We start from the raw sequence: 27,341 nt of genomic DNA, 5'->3' as shown, positions 1-27,341 counted from the left end.
TAGTGCCCTTGAAGAAGAGACTAGAGCCCTCATTCTCTCCGTGCCATGTGAGTATACAGCAAGAAGGCAACTATCTGGTCAACCAAGTAGAGAGTTATCATGAGACACCAAATCTGCCTGCACTTGTTCTTAAACTTTCCAGACTCCAGAACTGTGAGAAATAAATGTTTGCTGTTTAAGCCAGCTGTCTATGGTATTTTGCTATAGCAGCCTGAGCTAAGACACTACCTAAACAAGAACTTATTTGCTATTTTTTAAATTTTATTTATTTATTCATGAGAAACACATAGAGAGGGATCCCTGGGTGGCACAGCGGTTTGGCGCCTGCCTTTGGCCCAGGGCGCGATCCTGGAGACCCGGGATCGAATCCCACATCGGGCTCCTGGTGCATGGAGCCTGCTTCTCCCTCTGCCTGTGTCTCTGCCTCTCTCTCTCTCTGTAACTATCATAAATAAATAAAAATTAAAAAAAAAAAAAAAGAAACACATAGAGAGAGGCAGAGATATGGGCAGAGGGAGAAGCAGACTCCCTGTGGGGAGCCTGATGTGGGACTTGATCCCAGGGCCCCAGGATAAATAAATATACAGTAATATGTATATGTATATACATAAGCATATATGTAAAAGGCAGATGCTCAACCTGAGCCACCCAGGTGCCCCTTATTTGCTATTTTTCTATGTCTGCCCAAGAACTTCACATATATGGGAAGTCCCCTCCTTTCCCACGGAGCTATCTATGCACTGGTAAACAGAACAGTTATTAAAAGTAAATCTTTAAAGTCAGAGGTATTTGGGTTCAAATTCTGTGTCTGTCACTTTCTATAAAGCTTCTTCAAAATATAAGAGACATAAATATGACCTATTGATGTCATTGATGTTATGGGTTGTTTGGTTCCTGTCCCAGATGCACCAATGAATTAGAGACCCGCGACCAGAATGGGGACAGTTTATTGAGTAGATACCGAGTACATTTTCAAGTGAGAAAGCGGGGCCTGGCCAGAGTAAGAGTGGCTCTAGCTGCATTCTTTTAAGCCTGTTTTTGTATATGTAAATTTGGCTTTAATTGACATTTTTGATTGACAGTTGGTGGTCAGATATCATTTTGGCTTCTGCGCATCTGCCCATTCATGATGCGTCGTTATAATTGTATTTATGTACTGTATATTTATGAGATCTTACGAGCCTCTATTGTGACCCTAAAGCAAGCTGTACCTTTTGTGTGCCTGTTCAGCTCTTCAAAGTCTCCTATGGCTTCTGAGCCAGCTTTGTGGGTAGGCTTTTCTTGTTCTGTTAGCCCGTGGAGGTAGCTCTTTCAAAGGTGTGGCTGTTAACCCTCAGAAGTGGCTGCAAGAGCATGGCAGCATCTGCTTTATCCCTCATCCCATCACTACCTACCTAACATTATGAACCTTAAAGTATTCTAAGAATTAAATGATATAATTAAACATATATAAAATTAAACATGTGTATAAAAAACCCAGTTCGTGGCCCACGGGATAATGTTTTTAGATTATAGCATCACAGCAATATTCAGGAAAGGGGGAGAAAGTCCTTTTAAAATTAAACAGAGGGAATCCCTGGGTGGCTCAGTGGTTTGGCGCCTGCCTTCGGCCCAGGGCATGATCCTGGAATCCCAGGATCAAGTCCTGCATGGGGCTCCCTGCATGGAGCCTGCTTCTTCCTCTCTGCCTGTATCTCTGCCTTTCTCTCTGTGTGTCTCTCATGAATAAATAAATAAAATCTTTTTTTAAAAAAATAATAAAATAAAATTAAACAGAGCTGCCTGTTTGTGAAATAAGCATGCTCAACTTTATCACTACAATTTTTAAAGAAATGAAATTCTAAAACCAACAACAAAAAAATACTTTCAAAGCAGTAACTAAATAGTTCAGTCAATGTCCTCTCTAACCAGACCTCACACAGCTCAGAGTGTAAGGCTGGCTTGAAAATCTCTGAGCAGGAGATTCCTGTGGCTCTCCTCAAAACATAAATACAGCAAAGTATTCATTTCTTTGAGAAATATTAAGGAATGATTTTTATGTGCATTTTGCCAAAGATTTTTTTTTAAATTTTTATTTATTTATGATAGTCACAGAGAGAGAGAGAGAGAGAGAGAGGCAGAGACATAGGCAGAGGGAGAAGCAGGCTCCATGCACCGGGAGCCCGACGTGGGATTCGATCGCGGGTCTCCAGGATCGTGCCCTGGGCCAAAGGCAGGCGCTAAACCGCTGCGCCACCCAGGGATCCCTTGCCAAAGATTTTAAGAGACTATTTTTTCCTCAAACTCCTCAGAGGAATTATATAAATGAATTTCATTTGCAACAACTAAATTCCTTGCAAGCTTGAGAGCAAGATATTGAAAAGTGAAGACGAGAAATAGGTATGCCCATGTTTAGGTACTCTAACTGATCATCTGTCTCACGTCATGAGTTCCAATGTGAGGTTTGGGAAATACAGTCACAAAATAGCAAGTATATATTATGGATCCGTAGACATAGTAGAGAGCCTACTACTAGTAGAGAGACAATAATGACACAAAGCACTATTTAAAGGGGGAAAAAAAAAAAGAACAAAACAGAACATTTCCTACATTCTAATGTGGCTCAGTCATGTTCCAGTAGTTCTTAGGGATAGAGCAGTGACCAAAATGGACAAAATCCTACCATATGATGATAACTCTTTATTAACATTCTGGTTAATGTATTCCAGACACACACATCTGTAATACAGATGACACCTGAATGACACAGTGGTTAGGAACGTTGACCCCTGGCATAGTCAAAAATCCGTGTGTAAGTTCTGACTCCCCCAAAACTTAACTAGTAATAGGCTGCTGCTGACTTAACTGATAACAGCTGATTAACATGTATTTTGTATGCTATATGTATCATATACTGTATTCTTATAAAAAAGAAAACTGAAGAAAAGAAACATTATTAAGATAATCATAAGAGGGCAGCCCTGGTGGCGCAGTGGTTTAGCGCCGCCTGCAGCCTGGGAGAGAGAGAGAGAGAGAGAATCAGACTCCTTCCTGAGTGTGGGGCATGACCCGGAGATCACGACCTGAAATCAAGTTAGATACCTAACCCACACACACCTAGTAACAAATCTTTTAAGGTCAAAAACCAGCTTTATATAACTTTTAATGCTGCAGAGCATTCCATTTAATTACATCATCTCCAAATTTGTACACGAAAACAATGCTGCAGTGAATATTCCTACAAATACATTCTTACGTATTTAATCTCTTTAGGATAAGGAGAGGAATTGCTAGAAAAAAGGTATACACATTTTAGGTTTTCATATATGCTGCCAAATTACAGGAGGGATGTTTTAAAGAAATGACAAAATACAAATAAAGAACATTCAAATATTCCTACATAATCACACCATACAGAAGTCCAATGTTTCAACTGGGAGACCAGCTAGAACCTAGTATTTTTTATCTAACTTAGTTCTTAACGACTAAGTAGCATTTCTACATATTTTTCTATAACATTAACAAAAATAATCTGCAGCAACCCACAATAATCCATGCATGTTTAAGCCTCAAGACTTCAAATAACTGAGTTAAAGGCAAGTCTGAATATTTTGAAAATATTTATTTTTAAATATTTTTATTGATTTATTCATGAGAGACACAGAGAGAGAGGCAGAGACACAGGCAGAGGGAGAAGCAGGCTCCATGCAGGGAGCCCAAGGCAGGACTGAATCCCAGGACTCCGGGATCATGCCCTGAGTTAAAGGCAGACGCTCAACCGCTGAGCCACTCAGGTGTCCCTGAAAATATTTTTTAAACCTCTAACACTAATAGTTTGGGCTACTTTGCCCAAATGAAAAACATGCACTTTTTCCAATCCTATAAAATATCTTCTAATTTGGAAATTATCGAACCAAAAATCACCATACAATTTAAGGCCATTGACAGGAGAACAGTATAATCCATATGTTATACCCTTATGGTACAAGTGATTTTGATTTTATACAAATATAAAGATATATATACATATATATGTATATGTAGAGATACATAAATACATAGATACATGATTGGAAAGTCCACAAACTAAATCCAATCTCTGGCCAAGCAAGCAATAGTGATCATGGGGTCAGAGTGGTAAGGAGTAGGCAAGAGGGAGACTTTGACTTTTTGCTCTATTTCCTACATTATTTCAAGTACTCACAACTTAGATATTTACGTGTTACTAAAAGAAAAGAAGATTTCAATACCATTACACTATTGAAAAATGTAGAAATCTTAATCCCTAATGTGCTAGTATTCAGATGTGGGGCCTTTCAGAGGTGATAGGTTATGAGGATGGAGCCCTCATGAATAGGACTCATGCTCTTTTAAAAGAGACCGCAGAATGCTCTTGCCTTCTCTCTACCATGTGAGGACCCAATGAGAAAACAGCTGTCTGCAACCTGGAAGAGGGCCCTCACCAGAACCCAACCATGCTGATACCTGATCTTGGAACTTCCAGTCTCCAGAACTATGAGGAATAAATTGCTGTTGTTTATAAGCCACCCAGTCTATGGTACTGTTTTAGAAAACTAAAAACTAAGACATTTGCTAACATGAAAAGATCTATGAGGTGAAAAAAAAAAAGTTGCAGAAATGTTTGTGTACTATGGATCCCTCCTATATAAAACAAATTTCTAGAAAGATGTATGTAGCAGACTGTATTCTCCAAAAGCAGCCACAGCACTACTTCCAGTCACACAGGCTCTTCCAGATCTTTCTACTCCCTATTAAGAGGTGAATGGTCTTAACTAAGAAATGGATTAACATTAATTAAAATTAATCAAAATTAATGCAAAATGGGTTAGATTTGAATGTAAGACCTGAAGCCATAAACTCCTAGAAGAAAACATAAGCAGTAAGCTCCCTGATATTGGTATTAGTGATAAATTTTTGATCTGACTCCAAAAGCAAACATAAGTGGGACTACATCAAACTAAAAATCTTTTGCGCAACAGAGGAAACCACCAATAAAATGAAAAGATAACCTACTGGGGTGCTGGGTGGCTAAGTGGGTTAAGCAGCTGCCTTCAGCTCATGATCTCGTGGGCCTTGGGATCAAGCCCCGCACTGGGGTCCCTACTCAGTGGGGAGTCAACTTCTCCCTCTGCTTCTCCTCCTGCCAACCTTCCCCCACCAGCTCACATACATGTGTTCTCTCTTTCTCAAACAAATAAAATCTAAGGAAGGAAGGAAGGAAGGGAAGGAGGGAGGGAGTCTGGGAGGGAAAGAAAAAAAGAAAAGAAAAGATAACCTACTGAAAGGAAGAAAATATTTATAAATCACCTATCTGGTAAAGGATTAATACCCAAAATATTTTTAAAAAACTCCTACAACTTAACAACAAAAGATCAATCTGATTTAAAAATTCTAAATAGACATTTATCCAAAGAAGACATACAAATGGGTAGCAGGTGGGCAGCCCTGGTGGTGCAGCAGTTTAGCGCCGCCTGCAGCCTGGGGTGTGATCCTGGAGACCCCGGGATGGGGTCCCATGTCGGGCTCCCTGCATGGAGCCTGCTTCTCCCTCTGCCTGTGTCTCTGCCTCTGTGTGTGTGTGTGTGTGTGTGTGTGTGTCTCATGAATAAATAAATAAAATCTTAAAAAAAAAAAAAAGCCTGGTTTCCTTAAAAAAAAAAAAAATGGGTAGCAGGTTCACGAAAAGTTGTTCAGCATCACTAATCATCAGGAAAATGCAAGTCAAAACCACAGTGAGATATCACCTCTTACCTGTTAGAATGACTATTACCAAAAAGACAAGAAATAACAAGCATTGGTGGGGATAGAGAGAAAAGGAAACCCTGTGCACTACTGATGGGAATGTAAACTGGTGCAGCCACTATGGAAAATGGCATAAGGTTTCTCAAAAAATTAAGAATAGAATTACTGCCACATGATCCAGCAATTCCACTTCTGGGTATTTAACTGGAGAAAATGAAAACACTAATTCAAAAATATATATGCACATCTATGTGCACTGCAACATTATTTTCAATAGCCAAAATATGAAAACAACTTTTAAGTGTCCATTGATGGATAAAAATGATGTGTGTACACACACGCACACATACACACACAGAAGAATACTATTCAGCCATAAAAAGAATGGAATCTTGCCATCTGTGACAATCCAGATGGACTCTGAGGACATAAGCTAAGTGAAATAAGTCAGAGAAAGACAAATACTGTATAATCTGCCTTCTATGTGGAACTGAAACAATAAACCAAGCTAATATATAAAGAGAACAAACAGATTGGTGGTAGAGGGTGGGCAAAATGGGTGTAGGGGGTTAAAAGGTACAAATTTCTAGTTATAAAATAAGTCAAGGGGATATAGCATGGTGACTATAGTCAATTATAATATAGTCAAACACTGCTTTTTTGGAAGTTGCTAAAAAGGTAGATCTTAAAAGTCCGCATCATAAGGCAAAAAATTTCTTTGTAACTACATATGATGACAGATGTTAACCAGACTTACTATGGTGATCATTTAGTAATGTGTATCATTTTGTTACACACCTGATTAGTATTATTTGTCAATTATACTTTAGTTGAAAACAACGAAGTGTAGTTTATTTTCTCTCTTCTTGAACCTGAGCAGACTTGTTGATTGTTACAATCAAAAGTATAACAGGGGCAACTGGGTAGCTCAGTTGGCTGAATGACCAACTCTTGATTTTAGTTCAGGTCATGATCTTGGGGTTGTGGAATTGAGCCCCACATCAGGCTCTGCACTCAGCACGGGGTCTGGTGGAGGTTCGCTCTCTCCCTTCTCCCTCTGCCCTTCCCTGCTGTGCTTGAGTGCGGGCTCTCCCTCAAATGAATCTTAAAAAAAAAAAAAAAAAAAAGGTACAGGGGCACCTGAATGACTCAGTCAGTTAAGCATCTGACTTCTGCTTAGGTCATGATCTCAGGGTCCTGGGTTAGAGCTCCAGGTTAGGCTCCCTGCTCAGCAGGGAATCTTCTTGTCCCTCTCCCTCTTCCTCTGCCCATCCTCTCCACTCGGGCTCTCTCTCTCTCAAATAAATAAGAACTTTCAAAAAAGTACAACAAAAAAGTTTTATAAAGAGAGCACCTGGCTGGCTCAGTCAGTAGAGCATATGACTCTTAATATTAGGGTCATGAATTTGAGCCCAATGTTAGGCATGGAGCCTACTTAAAATTACAATTTAAAAAAAGGGATGTCTGGATGGCTCAGTTGATTAGGCATCTACCTTCGGCTCAGGTCATGATCCCAGGGTCAGAGGATGGAGCCTCACAATGGGCTCTCTGCTCAGCAAGGAACCTGATTTTTCCTCTCCCTCTGCTTGCTGCTGTGCCTGCTCCTGCAGGCTCTGTCAAATAAATAAAATCTTTAAAATATATATATATATATATAATATATAAAATATATATAAAATTAAAATATATAAAATTATATATAATACATATATAATATATATATATATATATATATATATATATATATATATTTTAAGTATAACAGAAGTGCCATAGGCTAGGTCATAGACAGCACCCAGCTGCTAGGGCAGGAGACCATGTGACTCTGGATCTGGGTGAGTTTGAGCCCCATGTTAGGTGTAGAGATTACCTAAGGAAATTTAAAGAAAAAAGTATCCACCTGTTGCCTGGTTCTCACCTTCCTCCAACCATAGTATAATATGGATACTCAATCTTGGAACCAAGCCACCAGTGCTGCGAGGAAGCAAAGCAGCCACATGAAAAGGCCATATGTAGGTGTTCTGGTTGAGAGTACTAGATAGGGTTTCAGTCATCTACCAGTATCAACTGCCAGACAGTGAGTAAGTCAGCCTCCAGATGCTTCCTGCTCCCAGCCCTGAGACGTACAGCTAAAAACCCACACATGGCACAGCACACAAGTCATCTCTACTATGCACTGTATGAACTCCAGATACACAGTTTGTCAACTGCCAGACAGTAAGTCAGCCTCCAGACACTTCCTGCTCCCAGCCCTGAGACGTACAGCTAAAAACCCACACGTGGCACAGCACACAAGTCATCTCTACTATGCACTGTATGAACTCCAGATACACAGTTTGTCAACTGCCAGACAGTGAATAAGTCAGCCTCCAGACGCTTCCTGCTCCCAGCCCTGAGATGTAGAGCTAAAAACCGACACATGGCACAGCACACAAGTCATCTCTACTATGCACTGTATGAACTCCAGATACACAGTTTGTCAACTGCCAGACAGTGAATAAGTCAGCCTCCAGACGCTTCCTGCTCCCAGCCCTGAGACGTACAGCTAAAAACCCACACGTGGCACAGCACACAAGTCATCTATACTATGCGATGTATGAATTCCAGATACACAGTTTCTCAATTTAATAAAAGATTGTTTTATGCCACTAAGTGTTGAAATAATTTGCTATGTAGCCATGTGACTGGAATGAGATTTTAAAAAAACAGTTAATAGTTCATATTCAGTAAAGAAGCATGAGAGGTTGAAAAATATAAGATTTTTACTTTCTCTTTTAAAACTTACTGTATATTGCCTGAATTATTGAATTAAATATACTGATGTGCAATCACTGTTTTATCTTTTTTTTTTTCTTCAAGATTTTCTTTATTTGAGAGAGAGAGAGAGCACAAGTGAGGTGAGGGGCAGAGGGAGGAGTAGACTCCCCACTGAGCAGGGAGCCTGAAGTGAAGATGTGAGTCTTGATCCGGAGACTCTGGGATCATGATCTGAGTGGAAGGCAGACCCTTAACCAACTGAGCCACCCAAGCGCCCCCACTGTTTTATCTTTTAAGTAAAACATAACTTCACTTCTTTTTTTTTTTTTTTTTTTATAACTTCACTTCTTAATTGGTAAAGTGAATTATACCTCTAACCAAAGAAGGACTAACTAGTCTTCTAGTGCCTGAATGATACTCATAAAAAGTATTAAGGTTTTAAAGAAAAAAATTGACAAAAATTTCCTTTATTGACTAAAATAAAACCCAAAAGTTAATCAGATGATTAAAAAGGCTTTGGAGCAACATGTAAAATGCTAAATATATTATTATTATTAAATATATATATATATACACACACACACAATCCCCCCCCACACACACACCATAGTATCTAAATATATATTTGTTAGAAAGATCTGAAAAGATGCACACCAAATTCATTTAGGGAAGCAGGGAATAAGCCAAATACAGAGAAGTGAGTGAGGAGTTTAGTCTTATTTTTAATGTACTGAATTTTTTTTAAGGATTTTATTTATTAATTCATGAGAAACACAAAGAGAAAGGCAGAGACATAGACAGGGAGAAGCAGACTGTTTGCAGGGAACCTGATGCAGGACTCGATCCCTAAGATTGGGATCATGACCTGAGTTAAAGGCAAACGTTCAACCACTGAGCCACCCAGGCATCCCATACTGATTTTTTTTTAAAGAACATATTTATATATTATTTCAATAACTGAATGTTTTATAATTAAATAAGATAACTAGCAATAGCTCTATTTGCTAGAGAAGTTTCTCAAAAAAATTTTCAGGCACACATATTTTTCTTCTGGGAAAAAGTCCAATGAATCTTAATGTGAATGATTTAAGTACCATGAACATTAGCCACAATTTACAAGGCCTCTGGGCCTATAAATAGGAATTTGACCAAGGATCTCCCAGATCACGTGTTTAAACTACTTTAATAAGAAAATAAATTTAAGTAAATTAAAAATGTTCATGCTTCAGTTATACTGTTTAGAGTTGAAATATAGAGCTCAACAAACCAAAAAAAAAGGGGGGGGATTACCTATTCTAAATCTCAGGTTACAACAGAGAACAGGAAAGACACAGAGCATAATCCAAGTTCACATTACTAAATCTACCTGTTCTCTCTTTCTGGAACTATCATTAATAGAAGAAACTTTATGCCAAGAGACAGCCATTCAAGGAGAACAGGAGAAGGAGGAGGTGGCAAGAGAGCAAATAAGGGTAAACCCACAATAATTCTGCAAATGGCTTCAATGGGAATGGATAAAGTCCCTCTGCAGGCCATTTTTATTATTGTAAGGAAATATTAATCATTAAAAAAAAAACAGAAACAAAAAAACCCAAACCCCAAACAACTAAATACAGTAATTACAAGGAAATGCCTTTTTAAAAAAATTTTTTAAGAATACTAGCCTCACAAAGGGCACACACAAAAAATACCAGACAAATTTAAAAAATCGATTTAAATTTTTAAATCAGATACCTGGATGGCTCAGTTAGTTAAGTATCCAAATCTTGATTTCTACTCAGGTCATCATCTCAGGGTCATAACATCAAGTCCTGCATAGGGCTCCGTGCTCAGCCCAGAGCTGAATTGCCCCTCTCCCTCTGCTCCTCCCCCTGCTTGTGCTCTCTCTCTCTCAATAAATAAATAAGTAGAGTCTTAAAAAAAAATTTTATAATTATATTAAAATTTTGTGTTGGCACCTTTCTACACATGTAGAATATTCTACTACTATGTCAAGAAAAATCCATATTTATCATTGGGCATACTCCCATATTAAATCAAGTAATGAAACAGAATAACTTACTTGATAAAGATATCTGATTTTGATTGAAAGGAACTCACTATATATTCTTATCTACTTCTTTGAGTCTGATCAGCCAGTATTTAGTGAAAAAGCACTAATTAGAAATAGACTTTAATGTCAGATATTGCCTCTATTTATTAATGTCTCTGAACATTCCTGAGACAAATTGATACATACATGCACCTAGTAAAATACAACCTTGTTATGAACAAGTGTATAACTCAATGAAGTAATTAAATCATTGGAAGGAGATGCCAAGTAAGCAAAGCTTTGTCATTAGCACCCCAAAATGGGCATTCTTTGTACTGCAATCTTATCAGACTTAAATTGTTTATAATGTATCATTTAAAAACACCCCTATAAAACAATTAGAGATACAGTCATCTGCTTTAAAGTCCATATTGCGGGGATCCCTGGGTGGCTCAGTGGTTTAGCGCCTGCCCAGGATGTGATCCTGGAGTCCCAGGATCGAGTCCCACATCAGGCTCCCCTGCTTCTCCCTCTGTGTCTCTGCCTCTCTCTCTCTATGTGTGTCTCTCATGAATAAATAAATAAATAAAATTTTTTAAATAAATAAATAAATAAAGTCCATATTGTGGGCAGCCCTGGTGGCTCAGTGGGTTTAGCGCCACCTCCAGCCCGAGGCGTGATCCCGGAGACCAGAGATCAAGGCCCACATCGGGCTCCTTGCATGGAGTCTGCTTCTCCCTCTGCCTGTGTCTCTGCCTCTCTCTCTCTCTATGAATAAATAAATAAAATGTTAAAAAACATAAATAAAGTCCATATTGCATACAGAAAATAAAATAAATGAAAATCAGATTTATATTCTTTGTACCAGTAGAGCTTAGAAGTTAAAGAATCAGAACTTACATAAGCACTGGTGAGGCAATAGTAAAGAATTTGAATTGCTGTTTGCATCCATCTTTCCTTAGGAAATATACAAGGTTTTCTATTTTTATATATTTTTTTCACATGCTGATGAGAAAAAGTCTATCAATTTAGTAATCAAAGTATGTAAAAACAGAAAAAAGTCTTATTAGAATTACTGGAAAGGTAAACATCATAGAATGTATTTTCTTTTCAAATCATATAACAGTAGTACGTTCAAAAATTTTATTCTTCAGTGAAAAAAATCTGTGATTAGTGTACATTATTTTACTGCTTATAATGCCTTTGAAGTAGCTTATAAAATTTTGTTTTTAGGGGTGCCTGAGTGGCTCAGTCAGTTAAGCAGCTGACTCTATTTCTGACTCAAGTCATGATCTCCAGGTCGTGGCCTCAAGCCCACATCAGGTTCCATGCTCAGCGGGGAATCTGCTTCAAAGTCCTCTCTCCCTCTTCCCTCTGCCCCTCCTCCTGCTTGCACACACATGTGTGCATGCATGCTTTCTCTCCCACAAATTTTTTAAAAAGTTTTATTTTTAGGGTTAATTATTTGACTATGTAATGCATTCACATAGTTTTAAAATGTCAAAATGCAGTCAAGAGTCTCTGACTTACTGCTTTCTCCTATCTTCCCCTAGAGCCCCACTGATCACAAATACAGTGTTCTTAAAGGTGCTTGAAGTAGACCAACAAGTAGCATAACTAAACATGGAATTAAAGAAACAGCCCAGGGCCTAGAGTTAAACTGCCAGGGTTGAATATGCCTCTGCCACTCTCTAGTCAGCTCTAACATCTGGGGAAAGTGACAACCTCTCTGTGCCTCAGTGTCCTCATTTGTAAAAGGAAAACTTACATCAGAGACTTCCTTTGGGCTTAAAACTAGTACCTAGACTAGCTTCAAATTCTCCTCAATGTAAGCATTATTAGGAGCCAAGGTATATCCCTTGGAAATCATTTCTATTTATTTACAAACATACTGACCTACACATATTCCTCCCATATACACTCTCATACTCAACCTGCAAAAGCATTTCTATGGCTTTCACTATCATTTCTCAAATATTTCTAAAGTATGTTTCTTCTTGTGTTTCTAATAGTCTTTGTGCTCTCTGTTGTTCAGAACATAGAGGTCCATATCTTTTTGATGAATGCTATCTTTTGTCAATATTATTCCTGTGTTCCATTTGTTTTGGCTTTGAATTATATTTTGTTTGAGATTAGAGGTATCCCATTCTTTTGAGATAGCTCCTTCCCACTCCTTTATCCCTTATCTATGATATTTTGTTTTCAGGGTCTGTCTGCCCTGTAAATAGCATTTCAAAACTCCAATCTGTCTCTTTTAACAGGGGATTATAACCCACTCATACATAACAATTTACTTACGTTTTTTATGAATTATGCCTTCTCTTCTTTATTCTTGCCTGCCTTCATAAGATTATTTGGCATTTATTTATTTATAGACTTTTTTAAAAGATTTTATTTATTGATTCAGGAGAGATACAGAGAGAGGGGGGCAGAGACCTAAGGAGAGGGAGAAGCAGACTCCCTGCAAGGAGCTCAAAGTGGGACTTGATCCCAGACCCCAGGATCACACCCTGAGCCGAAGGCAGACATTCAACCACTGAGCCACCCAGGCGTCCTTTTTTTGAAGATTTTTGTTTTATTTATTTACTTCTTAAAGATTTTATTTATTTATTCATGACAGACACAGAGAGTGAGAGGTAGAGACACAGGCAGAGGGAGAAGCAGGCTCCATGCAGGGAGCCCGATGTGGGACTCAAACCCGGATCTCTAGGATCATACCCTGGGCTGCAGACAGTGCTAAACCGCTAGGCCACTGGGGCTGCCAGTCCTTTTTTTTTAAACTCTACTTTTCACCTGACTCAAATGTTCTCCAATATGGGAGTACCAGGATACCCTGGATCTGAGAGGCAGATCTTTGGTTGTTGTGATTGGCTTACATCCCACATGACTTAGAAATGTCCTGCCACATATTCACATGAGGGAAAAATCGGAGCCTTTATAATCTAAGTCCATCAAAAAATAACAGCAATAGTTATTTTTTGTATGATTTTACTTCACACTAAATTATCAAGGAATTTAACTAGACTCCAGCATTTAAATCAAGGGAAGATTATACTCAGTTTTGTGTACAATTTTATGAAGAGTTATTTAGCATTTCAGAAAATCATGTTGTGGGATCCCTGGGTGGCGCAGCGGTTTGGCACCTGCCTTTGGCCCAGGGCGCGATCCTGGAGACCCGGGATCGAATCCCACATCGGGCTCCCTGCATGGAGCCCTCTGCCTGTGTCTCTGCCTCTCTCTCTCTCTCTCTCTCTCTCTGTGACTATCATGAATAAATAAATAAAATCTTAAAAAAAAAAGAAAATGTTGCTGGTGAAATTTAAGACTAGTACAACTTACTTGTGTAAGTCTACAATGATAACCGTAACCTTCACAATGATTTCCTATTAGACAAACCTAATTATTTCATCTTGTCTTTAATGTAGCAATGTCCAACCACATTGTGGTGCTCCTCTTATTTTCTTCAACTGCTTTCTTGTTTTTCTCTTCAGCGTTACAAAGAAAGACTAGGTCAGTGAACAGTTAGGATACGCAGACAGCTTCCCTTATCAAAAAAGCATGCAGGATGGCTAGAGAATGAACCTTTTAATGCTCAAAGTAGGGAAGACTTCATTCTAAGGCTTTATATACACAGTACACCGTGTTACTGAACCAGGCATTCTTCCTTTTCCTTCCTCTTCTACAACCATTAGAGATCTGGCTTCTTTATTGTCCTTAACATCCAAGTAGGAGCTCTCCTTAGGAATATCTTCTACTTTTCTTAGAAAGCAGTAATCTAGTTTTAGCCAATAGCAAAGCCCTTAGCCAGTCACTTTATAGTCCATGAGGGGAAAAGAAAGGCAACACACCCAGCGACTCAACAGATTTATACCTCTTGTTTTTACTTTCTAAACTGAAAGATTTTTGCTTTTTGTTTTAATTTTTATTAGCTATTCGCATATACAATTTATAGAGTTAAACAGTGCTACAAGTTTGTTCCCAAAAGAAGCAGTTCCTCGGGGATCCCTGGGTGGCTCAACAGTTTAACGCCTGCCTTTGGTCCAGGGCGTGATCCTGGAGTCCTGGGATCGAGTCCCACGTCGGGCTCCCCGCATGGAGCCTACTTCTCCCTCTGCCTGTGTGTCTGCCTCTCTCTCCATGTGTCTCTCATGAATAAATAAATAAAATCTTTAAAAAAAAAAAAAAAAGAAACAGTTCCTCATCTCTTCCTATTTCCCCTCTCAAAGAGGCAACAACTTTCAACTTTTAGCTGATCATTTTAGTATTTACCTCCATTCTTTATATATAAATATGCATTATTGCTACTTTTTGATTTTTCCATTTTTAAAAGATTTTATTTATTTACTCTACAGAGAGAAAGAGAGAGAGAGAGCACACAAACAGGGGGAGCAGCAGGCAAAGGGAGAGAGATAAGCAGGCTCCCCCTGGAACAGAGAGCCTGACATGGGTCTCAATCCCAGGACCCTAGGATCCTGACTTGAGCCAAAGGCATATGGTTCAACCAAGTGAGCCACCCAGGGACCCCTAATTTTTCAGTTTTAAGCAATATCCATGGATTCACCAGTATAAAATACGAAAATCTAGTTCTTAGTTCTCTCTTTTCTGAACTCACCACACATGTACACTCTTGCCATCTCCTAATAGTTACATGGTAAATTAGTTTAGCTCAATAGTCAATTTAAATATTATCACTATGTAAATGCTCTTAAACCATGTAGTGAATTATAATTACTTTTTTTCTTTTCTGTACCTCCTTATTCTTTCTTTCCCCCATTTACTTGGTTTTCTATGACTTTTGACAATTTGCTTTCAGTTTTCTAGATCACCAGATACCTAGACTCACCAGATACTCTATCAATTCATCTTTCTGAAAAATCTCTGCTAGAGCCATGTGACACCCTCTCAATGAAACCAGCTGCCTTGTGTTCCTGGTGCACAGCTATCACCTTGGGATCTCTGTTCATCATTATCCTGGAAGTTACTTTTGCTTCTTGTGTGTGCCAGATCTCCTGCTTTCGACACTCAAATCTTATTCTTCTTTCTGGGTTTATGCCTTCAATTTGGTGAAAAATAGTTCATCTTCGTAACTAAGAAATGGTACATGAGGTACCACTTCTTCTCTTTAAGACTCCCTCCTATTTGACCGATACTTTGGTTGAATACAAAATGCTGTATTTGTGGGACGCCTGGGTGGCTCAGTGGTTGAGCATTTGCCTTCGGCTCAGGGCGTGATCCCGCGGTCCCGGGATCCAGTCCCACATCAGGCTCTCTACAAGGAGCCTGCTTCTCCCTCTGCCTCTGTCTTTGCCTGTCTCTCTCTGTGTCTCTCATGAAAAAATAAATAAAATCTTTTTAAAAAATGCTGTATTTGTAATAATTTCCCTTCAAAACTTAACGTCTTTGTTCCAATGCCTTCTAGTTCTGTTGCTGAAAAGTCTGTAGTCTTTATACTCTTGATCCTTTGTATGTGACCTGTATTTTCCAATAACAGTAAGAAGGCCAGAATTGTTAGAACAAAGTGAGCAAAGGGGAAAAGTGTGGTGGGCAGGGGGACAGATCATGTAGAGCTACATAAAGTTTGTTTTTTCACTCTAAGTGTTATGCAGAGCTACTGTAGGATATTGAGGGAAGGAGGAGTATTATCTGATTTATCAAAAATAGATCACTTCAGCTGCTATAGTGAGAACTAAACTTCAAGAAAGTGGGGAATGACAAGAAGGGTAGAAGCAAGGAGCGTCATAAGGAGGCTAATTTCAATAATCCAGGCAAGAGCTGATGGTAGACCAGATCAGGATGTTGCACCAGAAGTATGAGAAATGTCTGGATTCTGAATATATTTTTAAGGTTGAGCCAAAAGGATGTTTCTGCATTAGCTATGAGGTTGAGGGATTAAAAACTGATATAAAAGGTATTGCCTAGGGGCAGCCCCAGTAGCCCAGCGGTTTAGCGCCACCTTCGGCCCAGGGTGTGATCCTGAAGACCTGGGATTGAGTCCCACATCGGGCTCCCTGTGTGAAGCCTACTTCTCCTTCTGCCTGTGTCTCTGCCTCTCTCTCTCTCTCTCTCTGTCTCTCTCTCTAATGAATAAGTAAATAAAATCCTTGCTTAAAAAAAAAAAGGTATTGCCTAAGCAATCAGAATAATGGAGTGAATAGAGAAGACACAAAGTTTAAGCTTGGGGGCAAGAAAAAAATTTGGTAATACACATATCAGATATAAGATATTTACTACTTATCTAAATGGAGATAGTGCATCAACACTTGGACATATAAAACTCTGGAATTCAGGAACAAGCAGCACCTTGGCTGCTTTCATTCTATGGTATGACTTTGGCTCTTTCTGTTTTGGCACTTACCCTCCCTTTGATACTATTCATTTTCCATGCCAGGTTCAGTGTGAGCCACATAATATCCTTTTAATATGTCTTTTTCTGCTTAATGCTGCCAGAACATCTATAACCTATAATAAAGAACCTTAACTGATACTGTTACTACATTAGGAACAGAAGTTAGTTTTAAATTGTGAATAAAAAGAATTTTATTAAAATACAAAGGAAATAATGGTAAAATCTTAACTGCTCCTAAGGTGAATATAAGCCACAGCAAAACCCATCTATTTCCACAGAGTAGGCAAAACTAAACTGTAGCCCAGCATACAACTAATGAGTTAACCATAAATAATCATAAAATCCTCAAGTTTCCTCAGGTTTTTACTTACTATTAGCACTTTAAGTCCTCAGGAATTGGTAATATTCTAACCTATAAGAAAATCCAGTTTATATGAAGTAAAAACAAAACAAAAATTCCTAATTAGTACTTAGAATTAATGAGATGCTACTCTATTGCAAGGATGAATTAAATGTCCATGTTTAGAAAGATGAGAAAAAAATCTCTGCTCTATCGTCATACTGTGATACATTATTATTGCATCCATGAGTTTCCTGAACATGCAGACATCTAAATCCTAGTGGCTATAACTAATACAGAAAAATTATACCTTCAGATAAACTGCTTGTAAAATATAGGCTAAGGAGTTAGACTTCCACAGAGTAATAAGATAAAGGTACTAAAAAAAAGTATAAGGGATGCCTGGGTGGCTCAGTGGTTTAGTGCCTGTCTTCAGCCCAGAATGTGATCCTGGGGACCCGGGATCGAGTCCCACATCGGGCTCCCTGCATGGAGCCTGCTTCTACCTCTGCGTGTGTCTCTGCCTCTCTCTCTGTGTCTCTCATGAATAAATAAGATATTAAAAAAAGTCTTATAAAAAAAATAAAATAAAATAATAAATAATAAATAAATAAATAAATAAAAAAGTATAAGAGTACAAGATAATGAATGCATGAGAAGTAGAAAAGCCTAGTATATTATAAAAGAGTGCTGACCATATTTAAACCAAAAAAATATATAGTTTTTGTTAAGTAACCTTTTTCTGATTATAAGATATTACAGAAAATACAGAAAACTGTAAAAAAAAAAAAAAGTCTCACCTTTTTATAACATTTTGACATATTTTCTTCAAGTCTTTTCTTCCTAGACACACATATATATGGTATGTGTGGGTACAGAAAAGCAAGACCAAACTAAATGCCATTTCTATATCTTGCTTTTATTCATTCTGTATATGAATTTCCCTTAGGTTATTATATATTCTTTAAAGACATAATTCTTTTAAACATCTGTATAAGATTCCAGCATATGAACATACCATGATATAAACAGTGCCCTACTGGTAGGCAATTAGGTTTGTTTATAACTATTCACACTAGAAATAATGCTATAATAAAGACTATTACACAATACTGAATTTAGAGAAGTTAGACCTTATTTTTTAATTTCTGAAGTTAGAGATCTTATTTCAAAAGATACTCTCTTTCAGAAACGTTTTTAGAAAGCACTTAATATCTACTAAGTAGATACGGCTCCAAAATGCTGCTTGATTTGGAGTTTAAAGAAAAGGGAAAAAATTATAAAGCACAATTCAAATCAAGCCTAATCAGCTACTTTCCTTATTGAATCAAATGAGTTCCTCCTCTCTCCTGGCATCTTCCATACTACTATCAGCATGTTATACATCAGTGGATCACCTATCCAGGATCACCCATCAGTGATTTACATCATGTGAAAATATCCAGCGAAGACTAAAAAGTGTACAGTTTTAAAGGTTTGTAAAATTTTCATATAAATTAGATTTTACACTAGAATTGCTATAAACAATGTTCCATCAGGCATGAATGTACCTATTTAAAACAAAACAAAACAAAAGCTAAATATGGTTTCCTGACATTCTACTAAAGAGAACAGAAATGTACAGGAAATCCTAAAAAGTAGAGCTTAGTTTTAGCCATCTCTAAAAAACAAGTGGCAGAGCTAAGAGAAAAAAAGCATGGTAGTATGTTAAAAATAAAAATACTATACTAAGAAAAAAAGAGGTAGTAATTCTTATCAAAAACTGATCTCCTGGGAAAATTTACCAGTTAAATTACAAGTCTATTTTTTGTTCCTAGTATCACAGTAATTTGAAAAAAAAATTTGCCTTATGTTTAAATTTGGACATAAAATTTTATATTTAATGTCACAAATAGGAGAAAATACTTTAAATATTCTCTCTTCAGACTCATCTATTTTTATATCAAGTTATCACAGATATGAAATTGCCATTTTATTTCTATAGCCACAAGTCTAATTTAATTTATAAGTTCTTATTTTATTGATTTCCCTCTAAGACATTCTTTAGGATCATTAAGTCCTAACATATGCTGACTCTAAGAGGAAAATCATTCACAGAAAACACACTTCTGATCACTATATACAGACACTGACTCAGCAAAAAACCTACTTATTAACCACCAATTCATATATTTGAGCAAATATTTATTCCTGCCTTTATTAACTGGTCTATGATAATACACCTGTGTATAATATTCTAGAACAAAAAAAATGTTATGTCTAACATAATAATATACTTTTTAAAAAAAATTATTTATTTATGATAGTCACAGAGAGAGAGAGAAGCAGAGACACAGGCAGAGGGAGAAGCAGGCTCCATGCACCAGGAGCCCAACGTGGGATTCGATCCCGGGTCTCCAGGATTGCGCACTGGGCCAAAGGCAGGCGCTAAACCGCTGCGCCACCCAGGGATCCCAATAATATACTTTTTTAATAATCAAATTTCTTCTTTTCCACATAAAAAGTATAAAGTATAATATATAAAATGTCCTGTATTTAAGATTGTAGAGACTTGGGAGAGTCTTAAAAACCTTATAAATTCAAATCTCACATCAATTCAATGAGACTATCTAAAACCTGTTGTTCAGAAAACTGCCTCTGTCAAATAATTGATTTGGATTTGGAAATGCTTTATATAAAGATTTTTATTGTCATATCATTTGTTGCAGTAGGATCTAAACCATGTCACAACAGGAACTGTGTCTTCATAGCCATTTATCAGGTAAATAAGCTCCATACTATATTCAATAATACAAAACAGAAAAGGCTATACACGTGTTACTTACCTATGATGGTGATATCACCAACATAAATATACCATAAATAAAGACAGCAATCTGTTTTTATCTCTAATAAAAGAATTGCCAGCAAACTTTGACCATTATGACTTCAACCATTGTGGAATTTCAATTATGAAATAATTTTAGTGACAATCAGATGAAAATCCTCCAATAACCAACATTCCCACAGAAATAGGACAGAAAGGGGTACAGGTTAATTCTGAATAGGACTATCCCATTTATCTCACCAGATTGATCAGCCTTCTCATTGCATGTTCATGAGAGCAAACACATTCACAAGGATCAAATCCACCTTCTGCCATGATTGCCCAGCTTGATTTAACTTGACTGTTGAAATCTAGGAGGAAGAAAAAAATATTTTAAGACTACTACTATTCATCATTACTAATTCTCTTGAGCTACGAAAAATTCGTATTATCATACAGATTTATAGTAATTCTCTTAAATTAAGGATACTTCATATTTATTAATGACCTATATTTATGAATTGATTATATAATGTACATAAGACTAAGCTTGTGTCCTCCTTAAAATTCATATTGTTAAAAAGGAGACAGCGGGCCAAAAAAAATAGTCGCTCATGCTAAAACCCACGTCAGCAAGCCAATACTTAATACCCAATCTAGCTGCAGAGTTTTTTAAGATTTTATTTATTTGAGAAAGGAAGCAAGAGAGAGCACAAGCAGGGGGCAGAGGGAGAAGCAGGCTCCCCACTGAGCAGGGAGCTGAGCTCAATCCCAGGACCCTGAGATCTTGACCTGAGCTGAAGGTAGATCTTAACCAACTGAGCTACCCAGGCGCCCCCTAATTGCAGTTTCAACCCCAAGAACTGTAACCTTTAGCCAGTCAACATGGAATTACCTAGTCAGCACTAGTGAGATAATCCATCCAGAGACTCCTTCCATTCCCCTTAGGAAGGTGATGTTGCATAAAACAATATATTCTTTGCTAATAAGTTCCTTTTTACACTCTCCCTCTGCCTTTTTTTTTTTTTAAGATTTTATTTACATATTTGACAAAGAATGAGACAGAGAAAGCACACTCACAAGCGGGTGGTGCAGTGAGCAGACGGAGAGAAGCAGGCTCTCTACTGAGCAGAGAGACCAATGTGGGGCTCGATCCCAGGACTCTGGGAATATGACCTGAGCCTAAGGCAGATGCTGAACCGTCTAAGCCACCCAGGAGCCCCTCCATTTATGGCTTTAAAAATCGTTCCTTCTGGGCAGCCAGGGTGGCTCAGCGGTTTAGCACCGCCTTCAGCCCAGGGCCTGATCCTGGAGACCCAGGATGGAGTCCCACGTCGGGCTCCCTGCATGGAGCCTGCTTCTCCCTCTGCCTGTGTGTCTACCTCTCTCTCTCTCTCTCATTAATAAATAAATAAAATCTTTTAAAAAAATTTCCTTTTCTACAGCTTGGTAGAGCTCCTTTCTATTTACTAGATGGGATGCTGCCCAAGTCATGAATTGTTGAATAAAGCCAATATGATCTTTACATTTACTGTTTAATTTTTCTTATTTAACAAATTTGGTGAAAGCAACAGGATCAAAGGAGACTTCTGACAGCTTTGGGGACAACAAGAAACACAGGTGTGGGAGCCCATGAACTGCTGAAGTTAGTTCACTTTCTTTCCAGTCATTTCTGAGGGCCATTGGGAACTTCCTGTCAGTTCTGAGCTCTACTCTCTTTCTCTTGAACTCCTAAACTAACTGGCTTTTTAATCCAGGGCTTAGTGGGTCAGCTTCAGCCTGAAGCTGAATCTCTACCTCTTGATTTGGTCCACAATTCCCCAGTTGTTTGGAATTCCTTTCCTCAGTTCCAGTCACAGTACCCAATTACTGGGATTTGGTGGTTTAGTCCTTTCCTCAATTCCAATCCACAGTCTCCACTTACTGGAGTCTGCTGGTTTAATCCATGCTGAGAACTGGTGATGGTATGCAAGGCCATCTCTTGGCCAGTCCACAATAACATCTTTTGGTTGCTGCTGGTATGTTAGGGTGCATGTGTTTGTTTGTCTTATTTTGTGTGCATAAAGGGTTATGGCTAACAGGAATCTCGGGGGGTTGGGGGAAGCCACAAAAATTGGTAGGCAATGGAAGCATTTAAGAGCTATTAGAGAGGTTCAGTGGTTGAACACCTGTCTTTGGCTCAGATCACAATCCCAGGGTCCTGGGATCAAGTCCCACATCAGGCTGCCCACAGGGAGCGTGCTTCTCCCTCCACCTCTCTTTCTCTGTGTGTCTCTCATGAATAAATACATAAAATCTTATTTTAAAAAAAAAAAAGCTGTTAGAGTGCTCATCACCCAACCCAAAGACTCCTGTATTAAGTGGGTCACAGAACTAGTTAGGTTGACACTAGGTCACCTGGCAACCTCAAGAAAATTTCTGTGCAATGAGGTACACTGTGCAATTCCCAATCCAGAGGCACATCCCTTTTAGGTACTAGGCTCAGCTTTCTAAGAAAACCAAAGTTGGGTAATGGGATCCTTAAACTCTAGAGAGTAAAGCATGCTTCCTTCTGGTACTCCTGCTTATTTTATGCCTAAGAACTATGGTCCAGAAGATACATCGACAAAACCGGCAAAATCTTACTAAGCTTTTTTGGGTCCTGACATCCTGATTTGGTAACCATCAAATTGGCAGCCCCAAAATGTGGCCAGACAAAAATGTGAGTTACACCCCATTTATGGCTAGATATGGCTGCACAGAAAAGGCAGGTTAAATTCTAATTGTGGCTAAGATCCTACCAAATTGCCCTCCAAGAAATTACAACCTAGAATTATAATGGCCATTTCAAGAAATGTTCCAATTAGATAAGATCATTTAATAAACACATTTAAAAGCAAGCCTTCCAAATCAAACAGAATGGGATGCCTATTTTTACTGGTATGCAAGAGACACCAAAAGGCTTCAAAATTCCAAAATAGCCTCATTAAAAGATTTGTTGTAAAAGGCTAGTGAAAAACTAAGACAGAAATGGTACCTAAAAGCAAAAAGCTTTAATCTTTTTAAAAATATTTTATTTATTTATTTATGATAGACACACACGGGGGGGGGGGGGGGCAGGGGGCGGGGGGTGCGCAAAGACACAGGCAGAGGGAGAAACAGGCTCCATGCAGGGAGCTCATGCAGGGAGTCCAACGTGGAACTTGATCCCTGTCTCCAGGATCATGCCCTGGGCCAAAAGCAGGCACTAAACCACTGAGCCACCCAGGGATCCCCTAATTCTTACTGCTTCCTTCTATCTTCCTTTATTTGAGGACTCATTCTAGTACTACTGTCTGAGCCTCCTTTATGGACTGTAAACCAAGTTAATGACCTTATAGACACCACTCCCATATCTGACCCAAAGGAGGGCTCCTCCCAAATGGGACTCTAAGATTTTCTGGTAAACTGCTACACTATTCTCTTAAATAGCCAAGGGAAAACTAACATTAAAAATAAAAAAATCTTGCCAAATTCCTGTAAGAAACAGAGCTACAGATGGGATCCCAGGAAAACTGGTAAAGTGGGCTAAGGAAAAAAATTCTTACCAGAGAGTCAGCTCTCCCAGATCTGTCTGTAAGACCCAGTAAAGACACAAAAATAAGTTCTTTTGCATTTTCCCTGGGGATCCCTCTGACGCCCAAGGGGCGGGGGGGTTATCTGATATGGCAGAAATGCTTGCAGTTTGTCCCAGGTGAAAACTGACAAGATACCTAAAAGAATCTTTAAGTAGTTCTGTGACTGGAGATTGGTCAGACTGAGAGCTGATATTCAGAGCCTGGTAAGAGTATTTTTTTTAGGACTCCTCCCATAAGCTAAAATGAAAGTAAGTCTCCAGAAGGAAAGAAAAAAATCACCTGAAGCCTTTGTAAAAGTATTTACTAGGGGGGGGAGAAAAAAGAAGAATGTAATTAGATGGGTGGATCAACCTATGATTTCATTCAAATTGCAACCGAATTCTTTGAGGAATTTAGAGCAACTGTCTACATCTTACAAATCTTGGCAAAATTTGAAATGCAACTCCAGAGGCAATTCAAAGTTTACCTAATTCCTTTTATTACCAATTCCAAAACTTCCCCTATTATTTCAAAAGGCTTATAAATATTGACCATAGGAAACCAAAGTCCTGGGAGGAATTTGCATTCTTCCTCTGTGCCTTTGATATTAAATAGTAACTCTTATCTAGACCATCCCAATTCCTTTTTTTTTTTTTTATTTTATTTATGATAGTCACAGAGAGAGAGAGAGAGAGGCAGAGACACAGGCAGAGGGAGAAGCAGGCTCCATGCACCGGGAGCCCGAAGTGGGATTCGATCCAGGGTCTCCAGGATCGCGCCCTGGGCCAAAGGCAGGCGCCAAACCGCTGCGCCACCCAGGGATCCCTAGACCATACCAATTCCTAAGACTGAAAATAAAAGGGGGTGGGGGGACACTTTTTAAAATTCAAATTGCAAACAAAGCTCTCTAGCCCAAACTCTAAGCAGAGAGCCTCCTTAAGATTTCCTGTCTCTACAAATATAAATCCTTTTTAAAAAATTTCTTTAGTAATCTCTACACCCAATATGGGGTTGGAACTCACAACCCTATGCTCCTCCTACTGAGCCAGCCAGGTGCCTCAACAAATACAAATCTTAAAAATCTTCTCTATGGGGCACGTGGGTGGCTCAGTTGGTAAAGCATGCATCTCTTGATCTCTGGTTGTGAGCTCAAGCCCCATATTTGGCATAGAGCTCACTTTAAAAAGAATTCTGTTGGGATTCCTGGGTGGCGCAGCAGTTTAGCGCCTGCCTTTGGCCCAGGGCCCGATCCTCGAGACCCGGGATCGAATCCCACCATCGGGCTCCCGGTGCATGGAGCCTGCTTCTCCTTCTGCCTATGTCTTTGCCCCCCCCCACATCATAAATAAAAAAATTTAAAAAAAATCAAAAAAGAATGGTTTAACGGTCTTTTTTTTTTTTTTTTTTAAAGATTTTATTTATTTATGAGAGACACACAGAGAGAGAGGCAAAGACACAGGCAGAGGGAGAAGCAGGCTCCATGCCAGGAACCTGATGTGGGACTCGATCCAGGGACCCCTGGATCATGCCCTGGGCTGGAGGCAGGCGCTAAACCGCTGAGCCACCGGGGCTGCCCCTGGTTTAACGGTCTTAAAAATAAGTGCTTGTTAAGTATTTGTAAATCTCAGAAATAAAACAGAAATGAATCCAAACATGATCTAGGATAATTTTTCAGTATAAAAGCTAGCTTAAGTATGTTGGTTTAATTAAAACAGACATATCTTTTAGGTTATCATATTAAATATAAAACTTTTATTCTACCTGGGTTTACTAATCAAATAAATTCATTTGATCTCTCACAAAATCTGACAGCCAAAAAAAAAAAAAAAAAGCTTGGGGGTGATGGATGACTCTGTCTAATGGCTTGTGTGTATAATCTAAACATGATTGTTAAAAACAAAAAGACGTTATGTAGAATAAAAAGTTGTAGGGTAAACTTTAGTTTCCTCCAAACCTTTTTGATAACCTGAAACCGTGAAGTTTTGTTAATTTAGATAATGATTTAAGTTAAATTCATTTAATATCCAGATCGTTTCCAAATAAGATAAAATATTAAAACACTAATTATTGAACACAGGCTTATCGATTTTTGGCTTCCTTTTACAGAAGAACTAAAGATACTTGGGAAAAGTACGTTTCTAGAAATTACATAAAGTATTTAAAGTCTGCCAAGCCACAGATGCTAATGCAATGACAGTTCACCACTGTTTACTTTCACGAGAAATTAAGGTTTCTAGAGCTGAAAGACTTTAACATATGTAATTAAGCTCTAGGAAATAAGGGAAACATCTCCCTATGCAAGGAAACCAGGAAGTGTGTTTTTGGTAAAAAAAAAAAAAAAAAAAAAAAAGGCATGTAGATTGGTACTGGATCCTAAATTCTAGGTTCCCTCAAATATCTGGCTAAAACATACCATGCTACTGTTACTAGTTTTCTCCCACTCTCCTGATTTGGAATCACTAAGAACAAAGACTACCTTCAAATCTCCTCGGAAGGGACTATACTAGGTCCTCCTCACTATCCAGATAGAAACTTGAACCCTGGATACACATCTCACAGCTGACAAAAACTGCACCTGACATCTGGGCCTATGCAAACACTGGAGACCTCCAAATCAAGCTGATTAGGAAGATTAGCTGACATCGAGGTGCTTCCTCCCAAACACTGGATTAACACTCATACTTAACATGAAACCCTTCTTCCCTTTCTCTTCTTTACTGCGGTACTGGGTTGGAAACATAATACCATCATCCATATTTCCCAGGCCACTGCCAAGTGGGGTAACCTCTGGAATTTAAAACAGCTTTTTTAGGGGTGCCTGGGTGGCTCATTGTTGAATGTCTGCCTTAGGCTCCAGTTGTGATCTCGGGGTCCTGGGATTAAGTCCCACATGGGGCTCCCAGTAGGGAGCCTGCTTCTCCCGCTGCCTGTCTCTGCCTCTCATGAATAGATAATAAAAACCTTAAAAAAAAAAAATCTTTTTTATTTCAAGCTAAAAAGAAAACCTAACTGACCTGTGCCTTGAATGAACAAACACAGTCATCCCTGTGAATTAATCTAGTAACAGTACTACCTTAATGGGAATGGTTTGTGCCTGGACAAGGTTTGTCTTTGTCTATGGTGGTCATCATTATCCTGGGGGCCTGTAAATGACTAGAGCGCTGGTACACAGCCAGGCAGTGCCTCTTTGGTTATCTCAGTGTGCCCCTAACTGCTATACTTCATTGATCAATTCCCCTGAATTTACAGAGCCAAGTTAGAAAAAAACCCACCAGGAGGCTTTCATGATTCAAGATTCAGTTTCTTTGGTGGGGCCCTACTTCCACAGTCAGGAGTAAGTCTAAATGAGGCTACAATTAGAAACCTCTCCTTTACTCTTAAAAGTATTGCGAAATCCACAATAGCTGTCCATCAGAAGTTCTTTTTTATTTATTTTAGATTTTATTTATTTATCCATGAGAGACACAGAGAGAAAAAGGCAGAGATATGGGCAGGAGAAGCAGGCTCCCTGCAGGGAAATCCCCGGACTCTAGGATCACACCCTGAGCTGAAGGCAAATGCTCAACTGCTGAGCCAAAGGTGTTACCCAACAGAAGGTCTTAAGGCTGACTGGCCACAGTTGCTTTTTTTTACCCCCGACAGCTTTTTTTTTTTTTTTTTTTTTTTTTAAATAATAGAATGGCCCTTATTTATCTTTTAGCTAAGCAAGGAAGTGTGTGCATGCTGTGACCGTCACTACCTGC

General features: G+C 38.6%; 1 protein-coding gene across 12 annotated transcripts in view; it reads right to left on the bottom strand.

Moving 5' to 3' along the window:
• Positions 1-27,341, bottom strand: part of SMIM14 (small integral membrane protein 14) — a 95,153-nt gene that overhangs the window by 36,926 nt on the left and 30,886 nt on the right. For all 12 annotated transcript variants that reach the window (XR_012021490.1, XM_072807119.1, XM_072807068.1 and 9 more), the window contains one exon: positions 20,285-20,394. Coding sequence is in view for 11 of the 12 variants with exons in the window: in XM_072807068.1 (XP_072663169.1) it covers positions 20,285-20,394 (110 nt within the window). In the remaining variant the exon portion in view is untranslated. The remainder of the gene's footprint in view (positions 1-20,284; positions 20,395-27,341) is intronic.

Source organism: Canis lupus, chromosome 2 (assembly GCF_048164855.1).
Source record: "Canis lupus baileyi chromosome 2, mCanLup2.hap1, whole genome shotgun sequence".
Classification (NCBI taxonomy): Eukaryota; Metazoa; Chordata; class Mammalia; order Carnivora; family Canidae; genus Canis; species Canis lupus.
This window is presented reverse-complemented; position numbering and strand designations above follow the sequence as displayed.